At 34.5% G+C, this 19,373-nt stretch overlaps 1 protein-coding gene across 2 annotated transcripts in view; it reads right to left on the minus strand.

The window, feature by feature from the left end:
* LOC129744962 (neurotrimin-like) overlaps positions 1 to 19,373 on the minus strand; it is a 300,416-nt gene that overhangs the window by 271,624 nt on the left and 9,419 nt on the right. For both annotated transcript variants that reach the window (XM_055737783.1, XM_055737784.1), the window contains exon 2: positions 17,680 to 17,978. In XM_055737783.1, the coding sequence (XP_055593758.1) occupies positions 17,680 to 17,746 (67 nt within the window). In that variant the 5' untranslated portion in view covers positions 17,747 to 17,978. The remainder of the gene's footprint in view (positions 1 to 17,679; positions 17,979 to 19,373) is intronic.

Below are 19,373 nucleotides of genomic sequence, written 5' to 3' on the forward strand. Positions count from 1 at the left end.
TTTCAAATTTGGAACATATTTTCTACATATAAAATACCAGACCCCAACGTTTTTCTTTTTTATTTTTTTTCTTTTGGGGAGATTTTACAGATAAAAAATAGCGGATTTTTACGTGAAAAATCGTAGTTTTTACTTCAAACAGCCACAAAAATTTCATAAAATTTTTTTCAAGTTAAAAAAACACGTTGGGGTCCAGAAAAACATCTTTTAACAATATTTTGCTCAGATTTTTTGATTTCAGATGATTCTGTGCTGAGATACAGTGTCCACCGCAAATCCTGTTTTCTAAAAGGCATCCTCGAAAGTGCTCCGTCACCGGCTCATTTTTCAATATTTTTCTACGAAAAAATTACTAAATGTTCTTTTAACAATGCTTTGTAAAATGCAAAAAATTTGAATACATTTGTTTGAACGATAGCTCTAGAAAAAAATCGTGAAAATGGTGTTTTTTTTACCCGTTAGACCCTACCCCCCCCTTAATCGGGCTGGTTGATTGTTGGAGTCTATTAGTTTTCTGTAACTGGACGTTATTTTATAAAAAAAAACGTACATATTTTAGGAGACATCGTTATTTGTAGCATCTCTTATGCTTCCAAGCGACCACCATACCATGCAGATAATGCTAAACGTTATGCTTCGGATTATTTGTCACTTTTCACCTGTAAAGTTTCGGAGATAACTTCAGTCAAAAATAATAAACAAGAAATACAGACAATATCGCTACATTTTTGAAATTATAGCTTTAAAGTACAATATGGTAGAATGTTTGAATTGAAATTAAACTTATCAGTGTATTTAAAATTAAAATTCTTAGGATAAAAAAATGAAGAATGAATGGATAGCGATCAGAATTTCAACCACTCAGTCTTCAAACTATGAACATTTTCATCATATAACCACTCATCTTCAGAGCGACAAATAAACTAACAATTTTTTGATAAAGGTCAATCAGTTCTTTAAAGCGGCATACTGTTTTTCTATGCATTTTTGTTCCTAATGATTTTTTTCTCTGATGGAAACCTAAATGCCGTTTCCGTAGTAATTTCGAATGATAATTCCACGGATCTCCACCAAACCAAACAGCTCACTAAAACTACGCAAAATGTATACCAATCGATGAGAAAATACGGTGCTAGTGATGTTTTAATCGGTTTAAATCTTGTTCATCTTGAAAGCTCAGAAAATCAACAGGAAAATCGGACAACAAAAAGTTAACAAACGATTGAAAACGATTATATAATAAATCGCCTCAAAGGAAACTACGATAATCATGAGAAATGTCATAAATCTAAAAGGCCTTTTTGGATACAGTATAGTGCTTATTTATTGCGCTTTTCATGTACCGCTACGAAACAATTTTTTTTTTTTATTTCTGTAGAATAAAATTATGGTGTTTTAGAGAACACTATACAGAGCACGGTTTTTTAAATAAACCCAGCATTATTTCTTTAACTGTTTCTTCAAAGTTTTTCAGAATTAAATTTTTCTTTTGTATTGTGTTACTGTTTTTAAGAACCGAAACTCGTTTGTGATTTTAAAGTTTTAGGCATGTTATGGCGCCCTTTTGAAAGAGTATATCTTCTCGCAAGAGCTAAATTGTAAATATTGGAAAATTGGTAAAAGATAAACTTTCAAATATTTATGATTGAGTTAGCACGTACTTTTTGTGTTTTGTCTAAGGAATAAGATACTTTTTAAATATCAGTGCTTGAGGTAGTGACGTGCAAACTTTTAAAAAACGTTTATTTGTAGATTATCTATTATACGTTGTACTCTTATTATGTATACTTTCGTGCCATTAAATGCATGAAACTGATAATCCATTTTTATCAGGTTGGTTACCGATAAGAAATATTTTTGTCAATGAGTCTGACTATGGGATCATTAAGTGTAAGTAAGATTATGACATATAGAGACATTAAATTATTCTAAAATAACCAAAGAGGGAATGTGAAAAATTGCCCGAAGGTGTAAATTTCAGTTTTCATACTTATGAAAGTCGTGTTTTTTAATTGACTTAGCTTTTCGACTAAGGAAATCTCTAAGCATTTAAATGTCGAGACCAATATCAACTACTGAAAAATAGACGAAAAATGTGTGTGGTTTCTGAAATTTTCTATAATTCGTAAATTCCAACCTCAAATTCCTTTTAGTAATGGTCAGCAAAGTACTCTTTGAAATGCCTTAAAATTTTTATCACTTGTTATTAAAATGTTGAAACGATTACAGATTACATAAATGTTACAGATTCAGATGAAGTTCGCTCCATGGTGTACATAAGTGTTAGGCGAGCAAACACTGCTACAAGGGGTTAAGCTTTTACCGGTGGCATTACATTTTATTTTATATACTGAAAAATCAAACTACCTTTAGCTGATCTATCTATTAAATTATCATGAAAAAGAACGTCGAAAACAAAAAGGAGAAACTAACATTAGAGAATCTGAATAATGTTCCTTAAATGATAGGTATAAATGATAGGTTTTATTTCAATGCATGTTAAACAATGAGATGGTGTTTGAAAAAGAAAATTTACAAAAACGTTTTATAAATAAGATATTTACATTAAATTGCGTTTTTTTTTTTTTGACGAACTTTCCATCTACATATTCGCGTATGAACTATTTTTATTGAAAGTCCGCCGTCACAAAGCTCAGTTGAGTATTTTCCTAGAAACTGTTGTTCAATTTATATTAAAGTTCTGCTGCTGCTTTGCACTCGAGATAAATCGTGTGTGCGCCAATAGAATGACTTTGATTTGATTTACAAGTAAAATAATGCCTAACATGTAAATTTCATATAAACAAACGCGATCGGGGCTTTTCTGCATTTCAAGCATTATTACATGTTATGGCCAGTACCATTCAAGTAAAGATGCGATTCTTTTCTGCCCATGCTTTAACATGTAAAGTTACGCGCAGTTTTTCTTATATTGAATCTAGTAGTATTACATGTAATAAGCTGTTTCATTTCATGAAATGAACTGTATCACCCGATTCCCTTCTACCCATGCACATACACGTAAAAATACACGGATTTTTCTAAGTGTGTAGCTGAGCAAATGCTTTCAATTTTTGCCATTCTAAAGTTCGAGCTAAGTAAAAGCTATCGAAGCAATTGCTATTTTCTTATTCATACCACCTAATGAGATCAAATTTGAGGAGAAGGGGCAGTACGCAACACACCCCCCCACCCCCCCTCCCCCATAGCTCTTTAAAATCTTTTGTTGTTTCATTTGGGATTTTAAGCGTCTTGGGTTTATGCATTCCATAAATAACTCTTTAAAAATGAATGTTTTTCCATTAAATATTGAACATCTTTTTATTGGTCGATTTTTTGAAAATTTGTAAAATCAGATCGGACTCTAGAACCACGAATGATTTTTTTCTTATATTAAAAAAAAATAATTGCTTGTACAACAAAAAAGAGTTGTTACAAAAAAAACTGATCGTAAATTATGATGAAGCACCCTTAGTTAATACAAGCTCTGAATCTGTTGGCAACAAGAAAATCGTTAATTTTGTAGATCTGTGTTATAATTCGGAATCTCTTTTTAAAAGCCTCTCAGATAATAGCCAGACAACTTGAATGTTAGCTAAACTCAACAGCATAAAAACACCACAAAGCGCGCAAATTTTTCTATGGTGACCGTTAAATTTTGAGACTGTTAGATAAACCTGCACCTCTGAAACGTAAAAAATGTGAGTTCCTGAAAAATCATTCCTGGCTCTAAGCCAAACGTAGGTAAACGATTTCCATAACAAAATGATCTCAATAATAGGAATCAAACTTGAAACCTCCTTTCTAACACCAGTAGAGACAAACTTTTTCTTTCTAATCGATTACGCCACCATGATGGGAGTGTTTTTCTATTATCAAATATATAGAATCTTTCCTATCTGTCAGCTCACCAGCATAATTCGTTATCAGTTTGAATTGAGTTGAAATTCATCCGTCTGCCGGAGGAAATCAGTAAACACCGCATCGTCGACCGGGAGATGCGATTTGATATTGTTTTGAATGCCAGAAGTGACATTTATGGCAAAAACGTGTTCATTCATTTGACCGTTCTCGTTTCCTCGACGTCGTTTTTGGGGGAGCTCATTCCTGCTCTTTGTCCTTTTTGACACCGAAAAAATATTTTTTTCCGGTCTGACTTGAAGCATAAAGCGAACGACTTTCTTTCGATTGGGTTTTTGGCGCCAGAAAGTTTTCTACTTATGCTCTACAAATCACCCAAAAACTCAGTGCATTAGCACATTCTGGGTGTGTTGTTTTTTGTCCCTCGGCTCCACACCCAAAGTTTAGTCGAATGTGAGTTCACCCAATTCCAAAACGCGTAATTGAGCCTTAATTTCTATTTATTAGAGAAATACATTAAATAAATTAATATATCTATTTTGGCCCGGGTTGATCCTCGGTTTTTCCCCCACCCTTCTCTTTTTCTTTCGCTACTCGTATGTAGCTCGAAAGTTTCGAAGAATAATTTTAACAAGCGAAGCGTGTAGTACGTACAGAGAGAACATTTTATGGGCACATTTATACACACTCATTGCAACCAACACATTCTACGGCATGATTAACTAACTAGGGAAACCGGGCAAGAAAAAAAGTGGGTGCCACCCCGCGTCTGACTACTGGGTAATAAAATTTGAACTTTCCTCGGTCCAACTATGGGAGGAAAAGAATAAAATATCGAAAGGGTCGCATCGCAACCATCATTCAAGAATGGGTGACGGACGAGAAATCCAAACAGCTGATGATGAGCGGCGAATTTGAGTTGGTGTTGGGCGGCAAATTTGCTTTTTGTTATCATCAGTCATTTGACTTGTGGATGCACAAAACCCGAAACCAAACGAACGCATCATGGAGATGTTACTTTTTTCGCCCTTCTTACCCCCGACAAGTCAAAACCATTCAATTGTTGGAGAACATTTACTGCCCTCTAGCGCTTATTCATATGTGGACGGATGAATAAATGGTGATGGTGAGTCGATATTTTATTACCAGACAACTTTACTAGGCACGGCGGGCGAGACGATTCCAAATGTTGGTCAGCAGTGTGGTGTTCGGATTTCATCTAAACAATCTATCTATCAGCTTTACATTAGCGTGTATTTTTGGTCTTATGACAGCAACATCGATGTTCGGTTTGTACATTGTCATGTTAATGGGCAACGTTGCTCCGGGGGGAAAACAAATTTGAATCGTTTTTAGATTTGTTTCAATGAAATCAACTTCGAATGACGGCTAGTCACTTTCACTCGCTGAGTCTTGTATATACATATGTATGAGTTCCAATCAATCCAATTGTTTCATTCTTTAATCACTTTAGAGATTTTGAATCTCTTATTTGAAGATTTTCAATAAAACGTTCTAAAAAGGTTAAGAAATTTTAAATATAAATTTAGAAAATATTTTTAAAGGTTGATCTATAGCCGTAAGAGTCAATCTTTTACGGTCGCCGTGGAAAAGAAATAGTTATAGTTATAGCTTTTATATTTCTTCAATTCATGTACCTTCTTCTCCCTTCCACATGCGTTTAAAACAATATCACAAATTCAATCTGATTGAGGACCTTCTTTCTCGACATAATCAATGTAAAACATCCTGCATTACGGGTAAAAAATACTTTAATTTGTAGACATTTCAATAAATAATTTTTAGGAAATTTGGTCTATTTAGATAACAGTATGACCCTTCAAAAAAGCGAAATATGTTGGGAGTCGGTTTTGGGTTGTTTTTGACGATTTTTAAGGATATTTTTTGTGGGTGTGCTAATACAGTTGTCCAGTGGTTTGTTGGTAAAAAAACTCAATGAGTTCCGCAGTTGCAAAAATGACTTAATAAGGAATTTGACATACGGTAACACCTCTTGTATAAACACACCTTGGTATACGCTATGACGACAAGATGCAATGTGGTGGAAAAAGAGGTGGCGTGAAAGAAACGTATCGAAGATAGTAGTAATGGTTCAAAGTTCTTCGAAATAACAGGTTACCTCATCAGCCATATTGGTTGGCAGATTTCCAGAATGATGACGTAGTTGTTATGAAAAATGACGAGCATTGTATTGAATTCTACAGTTTTTCCATAAAAATATTTTGGATGACAGTAATTTGTACGCCACTGTCCTCAAATGCATAAATTCGACTTCCCAGATTTATGAGCTTCTTAAAACCATACGATTTGGTTTGTGGTTCTGCATAAAATGCGAATTAACCTCGAATATCTAAATTTTGGTAGAAATTGTAATAATTGGAAACTATTTCCAAGCATATTGTAAGCTTAAAGATGGAAAATATTGCAAGAAAACACATCTAATAGTCCTAATAAATCATTTAACACGCAAATTTCGAGTTTATTAGCACTAAAAAAAATAATTGACAAATCATCTTTTCTCGTAACTATTTTCTTATTCGAGTTTTGGAATGATTCCAAGCTCTTTATTTAATATATTTCATACTGAAATCAATTGATTCAAAACTAACTTTAGTTCCTTAACACTAATCACTGAACTTTTTAATGCAAATGACGAAAAACGTAGATTTAATTTTTTTCCTATGGAATGCATGAAGAATCTCATAACAACTACGTCATCATGCTCGGCTTGGGGGTACGTTCACGCATGATTACGGTAAGCTATAATTCAAATACTCTGGTAATGGTTTTTCTTCGTTTTTGATCACGTTTATCGATTTTGACGAAACTTGGCCTGGTACTAATTCAAACATGTCTACAACTTTGATCCAAATTTCAAGATTCTTCAAGGAAAATTGTCTAAGATTCAGCAAATTTAGTGAAGCAATCCCAAATTTCCCTTTTTTACGGGAATAGCTGTATATTTATTTCCAGTAATTATAAAGACTTCAAATTTCGTACAGCGTTAGTTGGATAGTTGAACAAGACTGTGTGGAGATTTCATGAAAAAATATCAACCGAGAGAGAAATGGAAGCTTGTCAAAGTTTGAAGTGAGTGCGCGGCTTCACGCGATTTCATTTTTTTTTTTTTTTTTTTGACGCAACTGTAGTTACCATGATAAAAGTGACGTCATTACCGACAATTTTCTCGACAAATTATGCCAGGACAAATGAAGCTCCCTAACAAAGACGCGTTGCGACGCATGCTTTGTTTATGTTTTTTTTTTCTTTTTTCTCTACGACGTGCAAGCACTGTAAAAGTGGTAAAATTGGTCAAGAAAACACGAAGCGGAATCCAGTAAGATCAATCCAGAGACTGGCTAAAGAAGCGAGTGTTTCGAGTTATTTCATACAACGATTGGTCAAGGATGACTTATCTGTTATATTCCACCCCTGAAGCCTAAGAATATTCCAGATAATATGAAAATCAAGTTTTCTGCCAAGCACCCCGCCGATGTTGTGGTGTTTTGAACAGTTGCTTCAAATGGAATGAAAATGCCTCCTGTTTCTTTTATAGAAACAGGAGTAAAAGTGATTACTGATGACTACATGGACATTTTGAAGAATCTGTTTCTTCCGTGGATCCGGGCAAACTTCGAGAATGCCCGAGAATGTTGTTTTTGAACAAGATAGAGCAGTCACCATACCTCGAAACAGACTCAAACCTGGCAGTAGGAGGATATCTAGAGTTTGTTTTGATTACGTCGTATGAGCCAAAAAAACAAAATTGAGTTAATCGTTGCAAATGATTGAAAAACATGTTTTCTAGGTACGGTAAAAATTTGGTTTCATTTAATCAATAAATAAATTTTAGAACATGATTTGAAAATAAGACGTATAATGACTTTCTCATTTTCGAGTGCAATTTGGTTTTAACGACTTTTTGCATCCCACCGGATTGCCGTGCATGCAAATAGTCGCAAAACAACAGTTCGGTGTGGTGGTTTAAGCGACCTTTTGCATTTTTGCAGAAAAGTTAAGTTAAGTGTACAGAACATGAAAAATTCAATCGAAAAGTGATTAACAGAAGTTTTAGCTATCTTTATGTAGGATAGATGGCTTCAATATATAACTTGGTGAGTTGAAATAACGTTAATTTATGCTGGGCAAAATATTAGTTTCGTATTTTTTCAAAGGCTACGGAGGCTGCCAAAATAACAAGCGCTATTTGGATAAAGTCTCCACACTACTGGAATGATCCTTGGAGTTACAGCAAGCAGTCAATAATTTTTAGTCGACTAGAATCATTCCTAAAGGACATCCCTCGCAGCACCGATTTCTGTGATCACCGAACGGGAATTTCCAGGTAACACCTCTCTGATTCCTATTATACATTAAACTTCTCCGTGATTAAACTTCAGTTCACCAGTAATTCCGATGGAAATAACAAATATTAAGAAAACAGAAATCAAGTTCAGATGAAATTTCTGTTGCTTGCAAAACGACGTTAGCGCCAAGTAGGTAATGAAAAATGTCGTAAGAACATCTTAACTGGTATGACTAAACTATTGGCCATATCGAACAATCTAGCTTGTTCCTCATCTATTTCCACATCGCATATCAAATTTCCAGACAACTCTTAGTAGATATTATTTAAAATGCCAGAATTAAAAATGTTTTTTAAAACTTCAATAGCGATTTGCTCAAAACCCTTCATGTGGCTCATACGACCTAATCAAAACAAACTCTAGATATGAAGTTTTGGCTGAAGGATCTTTGGCTTTCGCACAATCCAGATTTGATTTATTTGTTATGGGCGTATGAACAAGCGAAGCGAAGGCCTGTGAATCCTCTCACCCAAGTGTCGTTTCTCTTAAGGCTTATATCTCTGAAGCGAAGGCTCAATGTCAGAGACTTATATTGCGGAAGTGTGATCCCGATTCAGATCTCGCCTGGAGAGAGTAGTTGAGAACGAAAATAGACACAACAAGTTATTGATTCTTAATATGTTTATCTAGATACATGGGTCATACTGTACACCAATACTCTTGGACTAAAGTTTGGAATGACCTCCTTTAAAAACATGAAAATTTATTCAGCCATAAGCCAGAGTTGTAGAATTGTTACATGGGTCTACAAAATGCCAATTTTTTTCTTGGTGTTAAGAGATTCAAAGCTGAACAATATGAAAGCGCTGAATCTAAATATGCAATTAGTTTCACTCTAACAGCTTTAGTTTCTGAGATTAAAGGATTGGAAAAAATCATTTATAAAATTAGTTAATAGTTCCGGTAATACCGAGAGTATTAAATGACGTTCAAATCGTAGAATTTGCTTATGCTTATGCTTATGATACGTACACAGCCAGATCTTGTCAGCATCCCGGTGAATAGTAAAAATACATTTACTATTCATCTTATCAAGGCCGGGCCCACTGTGCAGTATTGGACCCAGAGACGACTGGAACCAGGGGAGGAAGAAACGTGGACAACAGTACCATACGTTCCCATGTTTATTTAATATTTATTCGTTGGGAGCATAGATGCTAAGATATTTCTATGCTCCTTGGTGTTGGGCCTTGCGATTCTTCCTTCAGGGGATGGAAATGAGGTTTTTCTACATGGAGTCCAAAATTCAACAATACAATAATTAAAGAAATTTCTTTAATCATTATACACTGTTAAGTTCTGGATCCCTGTACCTTCATCTCAGGTCATCGACCATGGTTATAGCGCCATTGCCCGCTTTTGAAAAGATTTGAAAGAGCAGAGAAATTATTAATACAGCACTGAAATCCTTAGAATTTTTCCATTCTAAAAGATTTCAGCGCCAAAAGGAATACATACACGTTATGACATACTAAAAATATCAAAAGCAAAATTCTAAAAACAATTATTTATGATTAGATTTAAGAACAATGATTAAAACAACGTGTGTTGCGCGCAATACATAATATCATTAGTTGTGCGTAATGTTTCCAGTATACATATTTAAACAATTCGGTTGGCATCTACTAGAATTATCAGATTAATAAAAGGTCACAAAATTATGGAAAATCAAGTGTCACGTTGTTCAGCTGTGCGATAAAAGTAGTGTTTAAAAATAAAACCTATGAAAATGTCAATGAGAAATATATGCATACAGTCAAAATTCAATTTTTTCATCGACGGTATGAATTCCATTAGGATTTGTCTATGCATCGTGTGACCAACATCTTTTAACTAAGTGTTGGTGAATCTCGTTTTAAATTTTTTTTTTCTCCAGATTTCAGCTTTTTTGACTTTATAGCATAGGAGATTAAAAGCTTAAATCTGAGAAAAAAGCTTGAATCTGACAAAAAAAAACCTAAATCTGAGAGATGTGCTCCACACGGATTGTATATGGTTGCCGGGATCTGCGTTCCACATAATGGTGAACAGTGTGGTATAAAATAAAGCAGAAAGCGGAAAGTAGACCGGCTCAAAACATAGCAAGACAGATGGATAGTCACACAAAAGGCAAGTGTTTAGGGTGTCCATTCTGCGGAGCTCTAGAAAACTATAAAAAATAATTATTGGATCGCCTTAAAAATTCTTGAACAACACTCTAATCTAAACCACATTAAAACACATAATTCATCTTTCAAGGTGAACTAATGAAAATTATTCTACTCTACTTAGCTTTAATTTGGTAGTGTCAGCATAAATGTGAAAATCCGTATGCCGTCCATACAGTTGTCCGATTGATGAATTGAACCATTCTATTAAAACGGAATCAAACCAGAAACACATCACAGCAACCATACTTCTTTCTCCGATTTCACAATTTCTCTTCTTTCCTAATTCATAACCCATACACATACACGAAGGCATCACAAAAAAATGTCAGGTGCCATTTTTAAAACATAATTTGTGAAATTTTCAAATATTTCACATCAAAATATTCCTTCAAGGGCAATGCTAAGCTAACACTCTTTTCTATTCCCAACTTAATGATAATTTAAACATCAAAGAACCACTGCCCTGTTCACTTTTTGACTTCGCGTCATTGCCAAATACAATCACCGACCGCAACAGTTTCTGTTAATTATTTTCTTCCAAAGGTCATTTCCTTTTCATTGAACCAAAGCTAGGTCACTTAAAATGATTGATAAAATTTTCGTGTTTTCAAAACACAAGGAAACACAGCACAACCCGATTCCAACGAACGACCAGGAACGCGACGACTAGACGGGAGAACGAGAGAAAAACGACCGCCCACGACCAAGGCTCAACTCCTGATCTGGTTAAATTCACTTTGTTTGAAAAGAAAACTCAGAAATAATCCTTCATTATCCATTTGAATTCAATTTTTAGGATAATTTTCTTTAAACGCAAGGAAAATTGACACGAGCGAAAAAATACGACCGCACTCCACCAAGGCTTGCTTAGATCTCCTGACGTTCAAATCGTAGAATTTTAAACAAAACTCAACTTATGCCGTTTTCGTTTTCTTCACAAGCACGGGGCAAAACTTTTTCTGAATAAACAAACAGATTCGTTACCCGGGACGATGCAAATATATGGTTGCTATACTCACACTTATGTTTACCCCCAACACTGACAACTTTCACGGGGTGCAACCGCCTGCTTGAGGTTCAAATCTCGGGCAAAATTAATGGACTTCTGAATTAATCAACGAACTCAATAACAACACCTAGGGCAAAACTCGTGGGTAACTAGGTTGCCACTGCCAATAAACGAAAACAATATTAGTCGAAGACCGCGAGTAATTTGACTCCTCACTTGTAAGCTGGTTAACCGTGGGATGAAAAAAAAAGCATGCTACGTTCAGACCCCGATCGATTTTGGCAACATTGTATTTTAAATTAATCAAAATTAATGTAAAACATAATCGATTCAAACATTAGATTCGTCCGGTTGGCTCAATGGATGAATTACCTAATATAAAAAAATAATACGCAAAATTTTCCGGAATCATGCTGAGATCAGAATCTCAGGTCAGGTCAGGATTAGAATCCGGAATCTGTATCCAGGCCAATGATCCGGGCTCAGAATCAATATTAAGGATCAGGTTCCTGATCCCGGACCGGCGCGCCGTCATTATCCATTCCAAGATCAGAACCAGAAGCTGAAATCCGGATGCAGGATAAAAAACAGAATCAAGAATCGTGGAATAAAAACCGGGATCATGATCAAGATCAGTGGATTTTGATCCCAAAAAAAAATTGTTCAACGGATAACTCAAGCACAAATTTACTTTCAATTCAATAAAATCCACTCAGCAAATGAGATGAGCAGAAACTTCGCCGGTGCTATATACCTACTTGTGCTGGTTGGTTTTTCCAAAATCAAGAAACACTTTCTTCAGTGAGAACTCCAACAAAACTGTGTTGGAGAACTATGTCGAAATGATGAAAAATGGTCCTTAAAAAACCCGGTAAACCAATTTTTTTCACACCTCTTGAACACAATCATTACAACTTCTAATTATCCAGACAAGTGGAAAAAAGTGTAAGTTATTCCTATTCCAAAAAAAAATTTCTTCTGATATAACGAATCTGAAACTGTTAAGGCTTCAAAGCATCTCACTCTAGACTCATAACCAAGTGAATAAGACAGTTTAACTTCTCCAGATCAGCTGCTGTTCTACTGAGGTCTTATTTGCAAGAAAGACATAAAGCCGTACCAATGGATAGTGATTTGTCATCGTTCTTCGCAATTTAGTCTGATGCGCCTCAAGGTTCTATACTGAGTCCAATATTGTTCTCACTATTTATAAACGACTTACCCTCGGTGCTTGAGTATTGCTCAGTGCATTTGTTTGCGCGGATGATGTTCAAATATATTAAAGGATCTGAAAGCAATTTTGTGTTTCAGAACTTGGTAGAAAGATCAACCATGATCTTGAAAGTGTTTACGAATGGTCTAAAGTTAATTAACTACCAATAAATCCATCTAAAACGAAAGCAATACTATTCAGTAGACTGAGTCGATTTAGGGACATTTTTGAATTTCTCTAACCCTGGGGTCTTGAAAGCTTCGTTTCGGCTCGAAACCTATCCATGATTTTTTGCAGAATTTTTGAGTTAAGTTTAAATGAGTAAATTTTGACTTTTATGTTTGTATGGGAAAATTGAATATTTTGTACTGAAAAATCAACATCATTTTTACTTCTTCCTGTGGAAACGAGCCTGCTGTTTTTGTGCCAATTTATAAATTCTTTAAAGGACATTTTTGGCTACACAACTTCGAATCTAATTAGAAAAAAAAAGTTATTAAATGTTTAATAGAGGTATTGTTCTTGGCATTGAAAAACAATAAATTCAAGTGACATCACTGCTGTGACGTAGCGAGATATTGAATGACTACTTTTCACGCAATACTTCGCTTGGCACTCAGCAGTGATGTCAATTTGATTTGATTTGAATCTCAAAATGGACCTTTTTTGCAAACAGAAAAAAATATAAAATTTCAGTAAAATTTTCCATAACATCCTATTTTGATTTGATATGTGTATCGGTAAAGTCATCCATAAACAGAATGAAAATGAATTTGGATATTAATATAATCATTGCATCTTTTATATTAATGAAAAAAATTATTTCCTTTGAAAAAATACATAAATATATTCAAATAAGGCGTACATCTGAGAGATTTACCAAAACCAAAACAGTTCTGATCGAAATCTTGACAAATGTTACCCCTCTGTGAATTTTATTAGATTTTTAAGAATACGTTACCAATACTAAGCTATTTAAATTTGAAGTTTAGTTTTCATAATCAAAGTTATAATGAAAGTTAAGCAAAAAAACCAGTTTAAAAACTTTGTACCAGAGTTTCAAGTTTTTGAATAATAAGCAAATGTTGTAATATGTTGATGGATATTCAATGTATTAAAAAGACTTTTTTTTCAATAGTAGAAAGACTTTTCAAATAGTTATGATTATGATTTGAATGTGGTTCGGAGAATTTTTAAAGTTTGATATTATCTGTTTTCCGGAGGTCCTAAAAACTCCCCACAATTTAAGGTAGAGTCCGCTCGAAAGCTCACAACGCTTAAACAAATGTGGAGGCCTCTTCAAGAACCAATGGCATGAAATAACCAAAACAAACGGAAAATATTGCCTAATATGTGATGGAAAGTACAGATTACAGAAATAGTTTTTTTTATCAGCTCTTGTACTCTGGATAACTCTTGAAAATAGGTAAAAATTCATAAGATAAATTTGTGCACATTTTTGGCAAACTATATGTGCTGGATATAGAAAGATATTGAGATAAATAAAACCAAAATAAAAAAAATATAAATCACAAAAAATAGTGATGGATATATTCTATGCCAAAAACATTAAACATAATTCGACGTGTACCAATCAAAAGAACTTAAAGAACTTAACAAAAGAGCGTTGGGATTCGATAGAGAAAACATTTGAAAGAAAGAGAGCGGAAACAAAGAGTGCGCACGAAAGAAAAGAAGGTCGTGTTACGCGTGATTCTGTTAACGAATTTTGCGAAGAACAGTGGTGTTGTGTTTGCGTTCTGGAAATTATCCGAAAATCAAAGCTTCGAGTACGACACTATGGAACATTGCAAAAATTTTGACTACAAACTTTTTGATTCAATGAACAGCTTTTCAGAAGACCGCGTAAAATTTTGTCATCTGAGAAAAAAGTTATAGTAGTTTTTTTGTCAATTTTTCCAAATCCTACAACAATATGTCAAATTTGATGGAATTTAAAACAAAAGATTTTAACCATTTTTTAAGCATAAATCGAATCGTGTCAGAGTCTGCAACAACATTGTTAAATGAGTTCAAATCATCAATATCTAATAACCAAAAACTTTCTTGAATGATGTCAGAAATAGTTTTAATCTTATCTATTTTAAGTTCTAAAATTGTAAGATTTTACTTTTTGAGCTTATCACTGAAACAAATAACTAATCAAGATCTGAATCCGTGATTGAATAAAGGATAATTAATAAATTCAAAATCAGGTTTCAGATTTCATGTAGGTTTATTAATTATTTTACTTAAAATTTCACTTTTTTCACACGTTATTTCACTAAATCTAGAAGTGGTAGATAAAATCTGACAAATGATTTATATTCAGGACGCCACCATCTGTTTATCAGCAGGCAGCAATAGGGCTTTTGCTACACACAAACAAGAGGTCTGTTGGGCACACATCAGATTTTTGTATGCGAAAAGAGCAAAATTCAACTTAAATGAGGATTTTCCCTTAAATGAAGGTTCAATTTCTCTCAAAACATTCATAAAGTATACATCGATTCATCTGCTAGCAAGTGGAAACAATTTTGTGAATATTTTGATGGATATCAATTCGGAACCATGCAAAATAAAATAAAAAATCAAGCCAGCCATCATTGTGAAGCACATTACACGGTTCCTCTAGATCTTTTGATCACGTATTCGGGTCTATATTATAACATTTTGAGCCAGAATGATCAAGTTAAGAGTTTTCGTCATGAAATTGATTAAGAAACTTCAGCAATATTTGTCCTAATTCCACTAGAAACGCTCGTACCCTGTCCAAAATCTTATTTTTTTTTCAAAAAACCTCACTCGAAATCGGAAAAAAATCACAAACAAATAAAAACAATGTTCTAGCTTTTGAAAAATGTGTCGTACACAAGAAACTTTTAAATAGTTTTCATAAATTCTTCGAAAAATATCTTTCTTTCGTCGATTTGTATTCATTTCACATGGGCCCCATGATGGGGCTGTCACATTTGTTTGCCCACTCATACTCATGCACTGTGCAAAAGCCCTATAATGCTGTTTCCTTATGAATGTGTCAAATATTGTATGATTTGAGAGTTTAAATTTTTTTATTGGAATTTTCATTGATATTTTCTTCAGTGACGGTAACATTTTGTAGAATTATATTGTATCAAATCAAGGATATTTCTCCGACTCTTATTTCGAATGTAGTTAATGAAGACTTAGGTCCCATTTTTTATTTCAAATGATATAAACCCAGAAAAACCATTTAATTCTAAGAACATGATAATTTCAAAAACAGCTTCGCGGGCCATGCTTTGGCCGCCCATGATCTAGGATCAGGATCCATGATTTCAATACGGGATCAGGATTCAAATGGCGGAATAAGGATTCAGGATTTAAGATCAAGGATTCAGGATCAGTATCAGGATCCGGGATCAAAATCCGGGATATGTATCTGCAATCAGATTTAGGGCTCAGGATTCAAGATCGGAAGCCGAAAGCAAAGTCGAGGATCAGGATTCTGATAAGAGCATAAGCCGAGGAGAATAAGCAAGGGTCCAAGTTCAGGGTCCGAAATCTTGGATCAAGATCAGAATCTGAAATTAGAATATGAGATCAGAGCTCAAGACCATAATCCGAAATCAGTACCCTCGATCAGAGTGTCGTATCAGGGTTTAAGATCCAAGACCAAGTTTAGGACCCATGATTCAAGATCAGGCCCAATTTTCAAAATCCGGGATCAGCATGCAAATTCAGGCTCGAAACATTTCGATTTGAAATCAGGTCCGAAATCCTGGATTAGGAAGAGAATCCTACATCATAATAAGCATCAGAATACACACTATTGTTTTCCTTAAAAGTTAACGGAGATTCATTAAGATTTCAGCAAATGTCCTGTAAAAAAGTTGTACACTGAAAATTAAATGTCACATAACTTGTTTTTCGACCTGTAAAATTACGGTAAATGTCCTGCTCCTTTTTGTTACAGGACATTTGCGTAATTTTACAGGATATAATTTTTGCTGTGTATGATGGAGTCAGGAGAAGGCTTGGGATCAGGATTGGAATCAGAATCGGGATAAGGATCATCGAAAGAATACGGAATCTTATCTTGAACATTTTGTAACTAAAATTGCTGTGGTACAAGAGCGAAGTGTATTGAAGTGAAACAGTTGTGTGACACAATCGCAAAGGTCATGTGAAATTTTTTCTACAGTTTAACACCGGTACTCCAAGTATTAAAATTGTTATTGCCCTCCGGAACGAATGCTTTTTTAGTTTGCAAAATTTAAGTGATGTTTCCTAAGCTAATTTGAAATTTTTTTGTATGTACTCAATAATAAAACTTTGAAAATTTCCTAGTTCATCAGATTCATGAGTTTTTTATATTTTCAAAATGAACATGAATTCGAAGAATCAATTTTCCTCACATTACGACGCTGAAGCTCATCATTCTACCGTAAAAACATTTGACATTGAACGCATCCATCATCATATTTATTTCGTTGACACTTGACAAACCTTCCAAGGGTTCTGGATGAAAATGGACGGATCGGATGCATGATTCAACAGCGCCATCTCCTTCCTTAACCGGCACACATCATTTCGGTCTACATTATGACATAATAAAATTAAAAACCGAGCCGAGTGTGGAATCCGTCACATCATTTGGGATGGTTATGGAAAACATGTGATGCTTCGTTTTCGCTACGTCACCATGTGCAGGTTTTTCTCGGCCATTTTTTTGTTTCTTCCTCCCGTTTCTAGCTGACGATTTTTCTTACATTTGGCGATGATTCATTGGGTGGGTCTTTGACTTTACTCACTGTCGAAAATATGAATTCAGGCAGACAGACAGACAGACTGTGCCTTGGTTGAGAGTCCTTGGTTCGAAAACTGATTCTAAAATTTGGCAGGAAATCAAGTCGGATTCTCGAAGAAGAGCATTGCAATATTTTACAAATTAACTAGAAAACTGTATCATCTAACAATAAACAATGAGTTAAAAATAACAAAACTGTTTTGAGATTGAAATAAACAATTTGATGGGAATTTTTTTCTGAATATTAAAAAAATGAGCACATCACTTACATTCTTGCAGCAGCAGACCGGCGACGAAGCCGAAGATCAACAGCTTGATGAGACGATCTTGACACATGTTGTCAATGAGTGTAAGGCCCAAACAGCAGAAACAGCAGCACCAGAAAGTTTAAAGCAGCTTCCGTATTACTTTTTTTTTGGTTGGGAAAACACTTTCCCGCGAACACTTTTATTTTTTTAAACCGATTCACTTGAACACATTCAAAACACTCTCACTTTTTTGCGACTCCTTTTTGCGAACGTTTTTGTTGTTACACTTCACTAGTAGGAAAACTTTTTTTTCACATTTACTGCAGAAAAATAGAAATATTAAATTATAAAAATATACTCTCAGAGAAAATTTACACAAACAAAGTTTTGCAATCGGATGCTTTCCGTGATAAATGGTTATAGTCCTGAATATAACGTTCTTATTTTCTAAGCCAAGGTTGCAAAGTTCAAGTTCGAGAGTTCACTTTAAAAATATTGCATTGACAATTTTTGTTCTAAATTTCTAAAATTCTAAAATCTAAAACTTTAATTCAGAGATCTTTCCACAAATATATTTCTCGTGATCCTGAACCTATGTTCACAACAGGTTAAATTGCTAAGTCGCAACCGAAAGGGTGAGCTGATATTTACCCAAATTTACTCGAAACTCTCGTTCACGGTCCTATACTCACCACATAGACCTACGCGCTGCCAAGCAAAAACAGTGCGATAGAAATCGAGAATGTTTTATTATTAGAAAAATTAGAACCATTTTGCCAGTCTCATCTGGCATCTGGTTTTTCGTCACATCCAAACAACATCGCAGTTCGTCACCAAGCACAAGGTAGGTTTTCACAGGGCGAATCGTTCAAAAAGGGAAACTCGTGACGAATTGCTACCTAAGCGTCTCAGCATCAACATCACCGTTTCAGGATCGGATAGCTTAAGATGCTTACGATCGGTGTGGGAAAAGTGGCCATAGAAAGGTGCTTCTGAATGCCAAGATCGGATTGAGTTGACATCCTACAACTCGTTTCGTTCTTAACAAAATCAAAACAAATGGGAAAGTATCAAATGTCTCAGATGGGAATCGGTTATTACGACATTTTGATGATGAAACTTCTGAAAAATGACTCGATTCTGATGTTTACAAATATAAGTTCAAAAAGTAAAACAATGTTTCAGAAAAATAGTAACAAGAATCGTATTGAGCTAGAACAAGCTACAAAATAATTCCACAGTGAATTTTCTTATCAATAGTACGGTTGAGGACCTTTTATATATTTATTCATGATCTTAATTCCTTCTAAGAGGAATTCGGCTGAAAATAATCTCAGTTTGATATAACTTTTTTTCCCAGAGTAACACGATAAGTTTAAGCTATAACAATTGGTTTACGGAAATCCGTTATTTTGAGGAGTTCCTTTTTCTCCTCTCGAGTTCTTTCAAATTGACAAGTCATTTGAAAATAGCTTATATAATCGTCAAAGCCATTCAATGCCGAGGTTTCGTAAATAATCTCATCGCCTTATATCATATCGATTGGAGGATCCACACTTTGCAATGAAATCGTCTGTTTCGAAAATGTATCATCGCCATTATGAAGAATCGTCACTGACACTCTTCATAATTTCTTCATTATTCATCACATCAATCTGAACGTCTTTTTCTCGAATGTCCATCGACTTTTGTTGAAATGATACATATTTGTCACC

The sequence above is a fragment of the Uranotaenia lowii genome, chromosome 2, assembly GCF_029784155.1.
Source record: "Uranotaenia lowii strain MFRU-FL chromosome 2, ASM2978415v1, whole genome shotgun sequence".
Taxonomy (NCBI): domain Eukaryota; kingdom Metazoa; phylum Arthropoda; class Insecta; order Diptera; family Culicidae; genus Uranotaenia; species Uranotaenia lowii.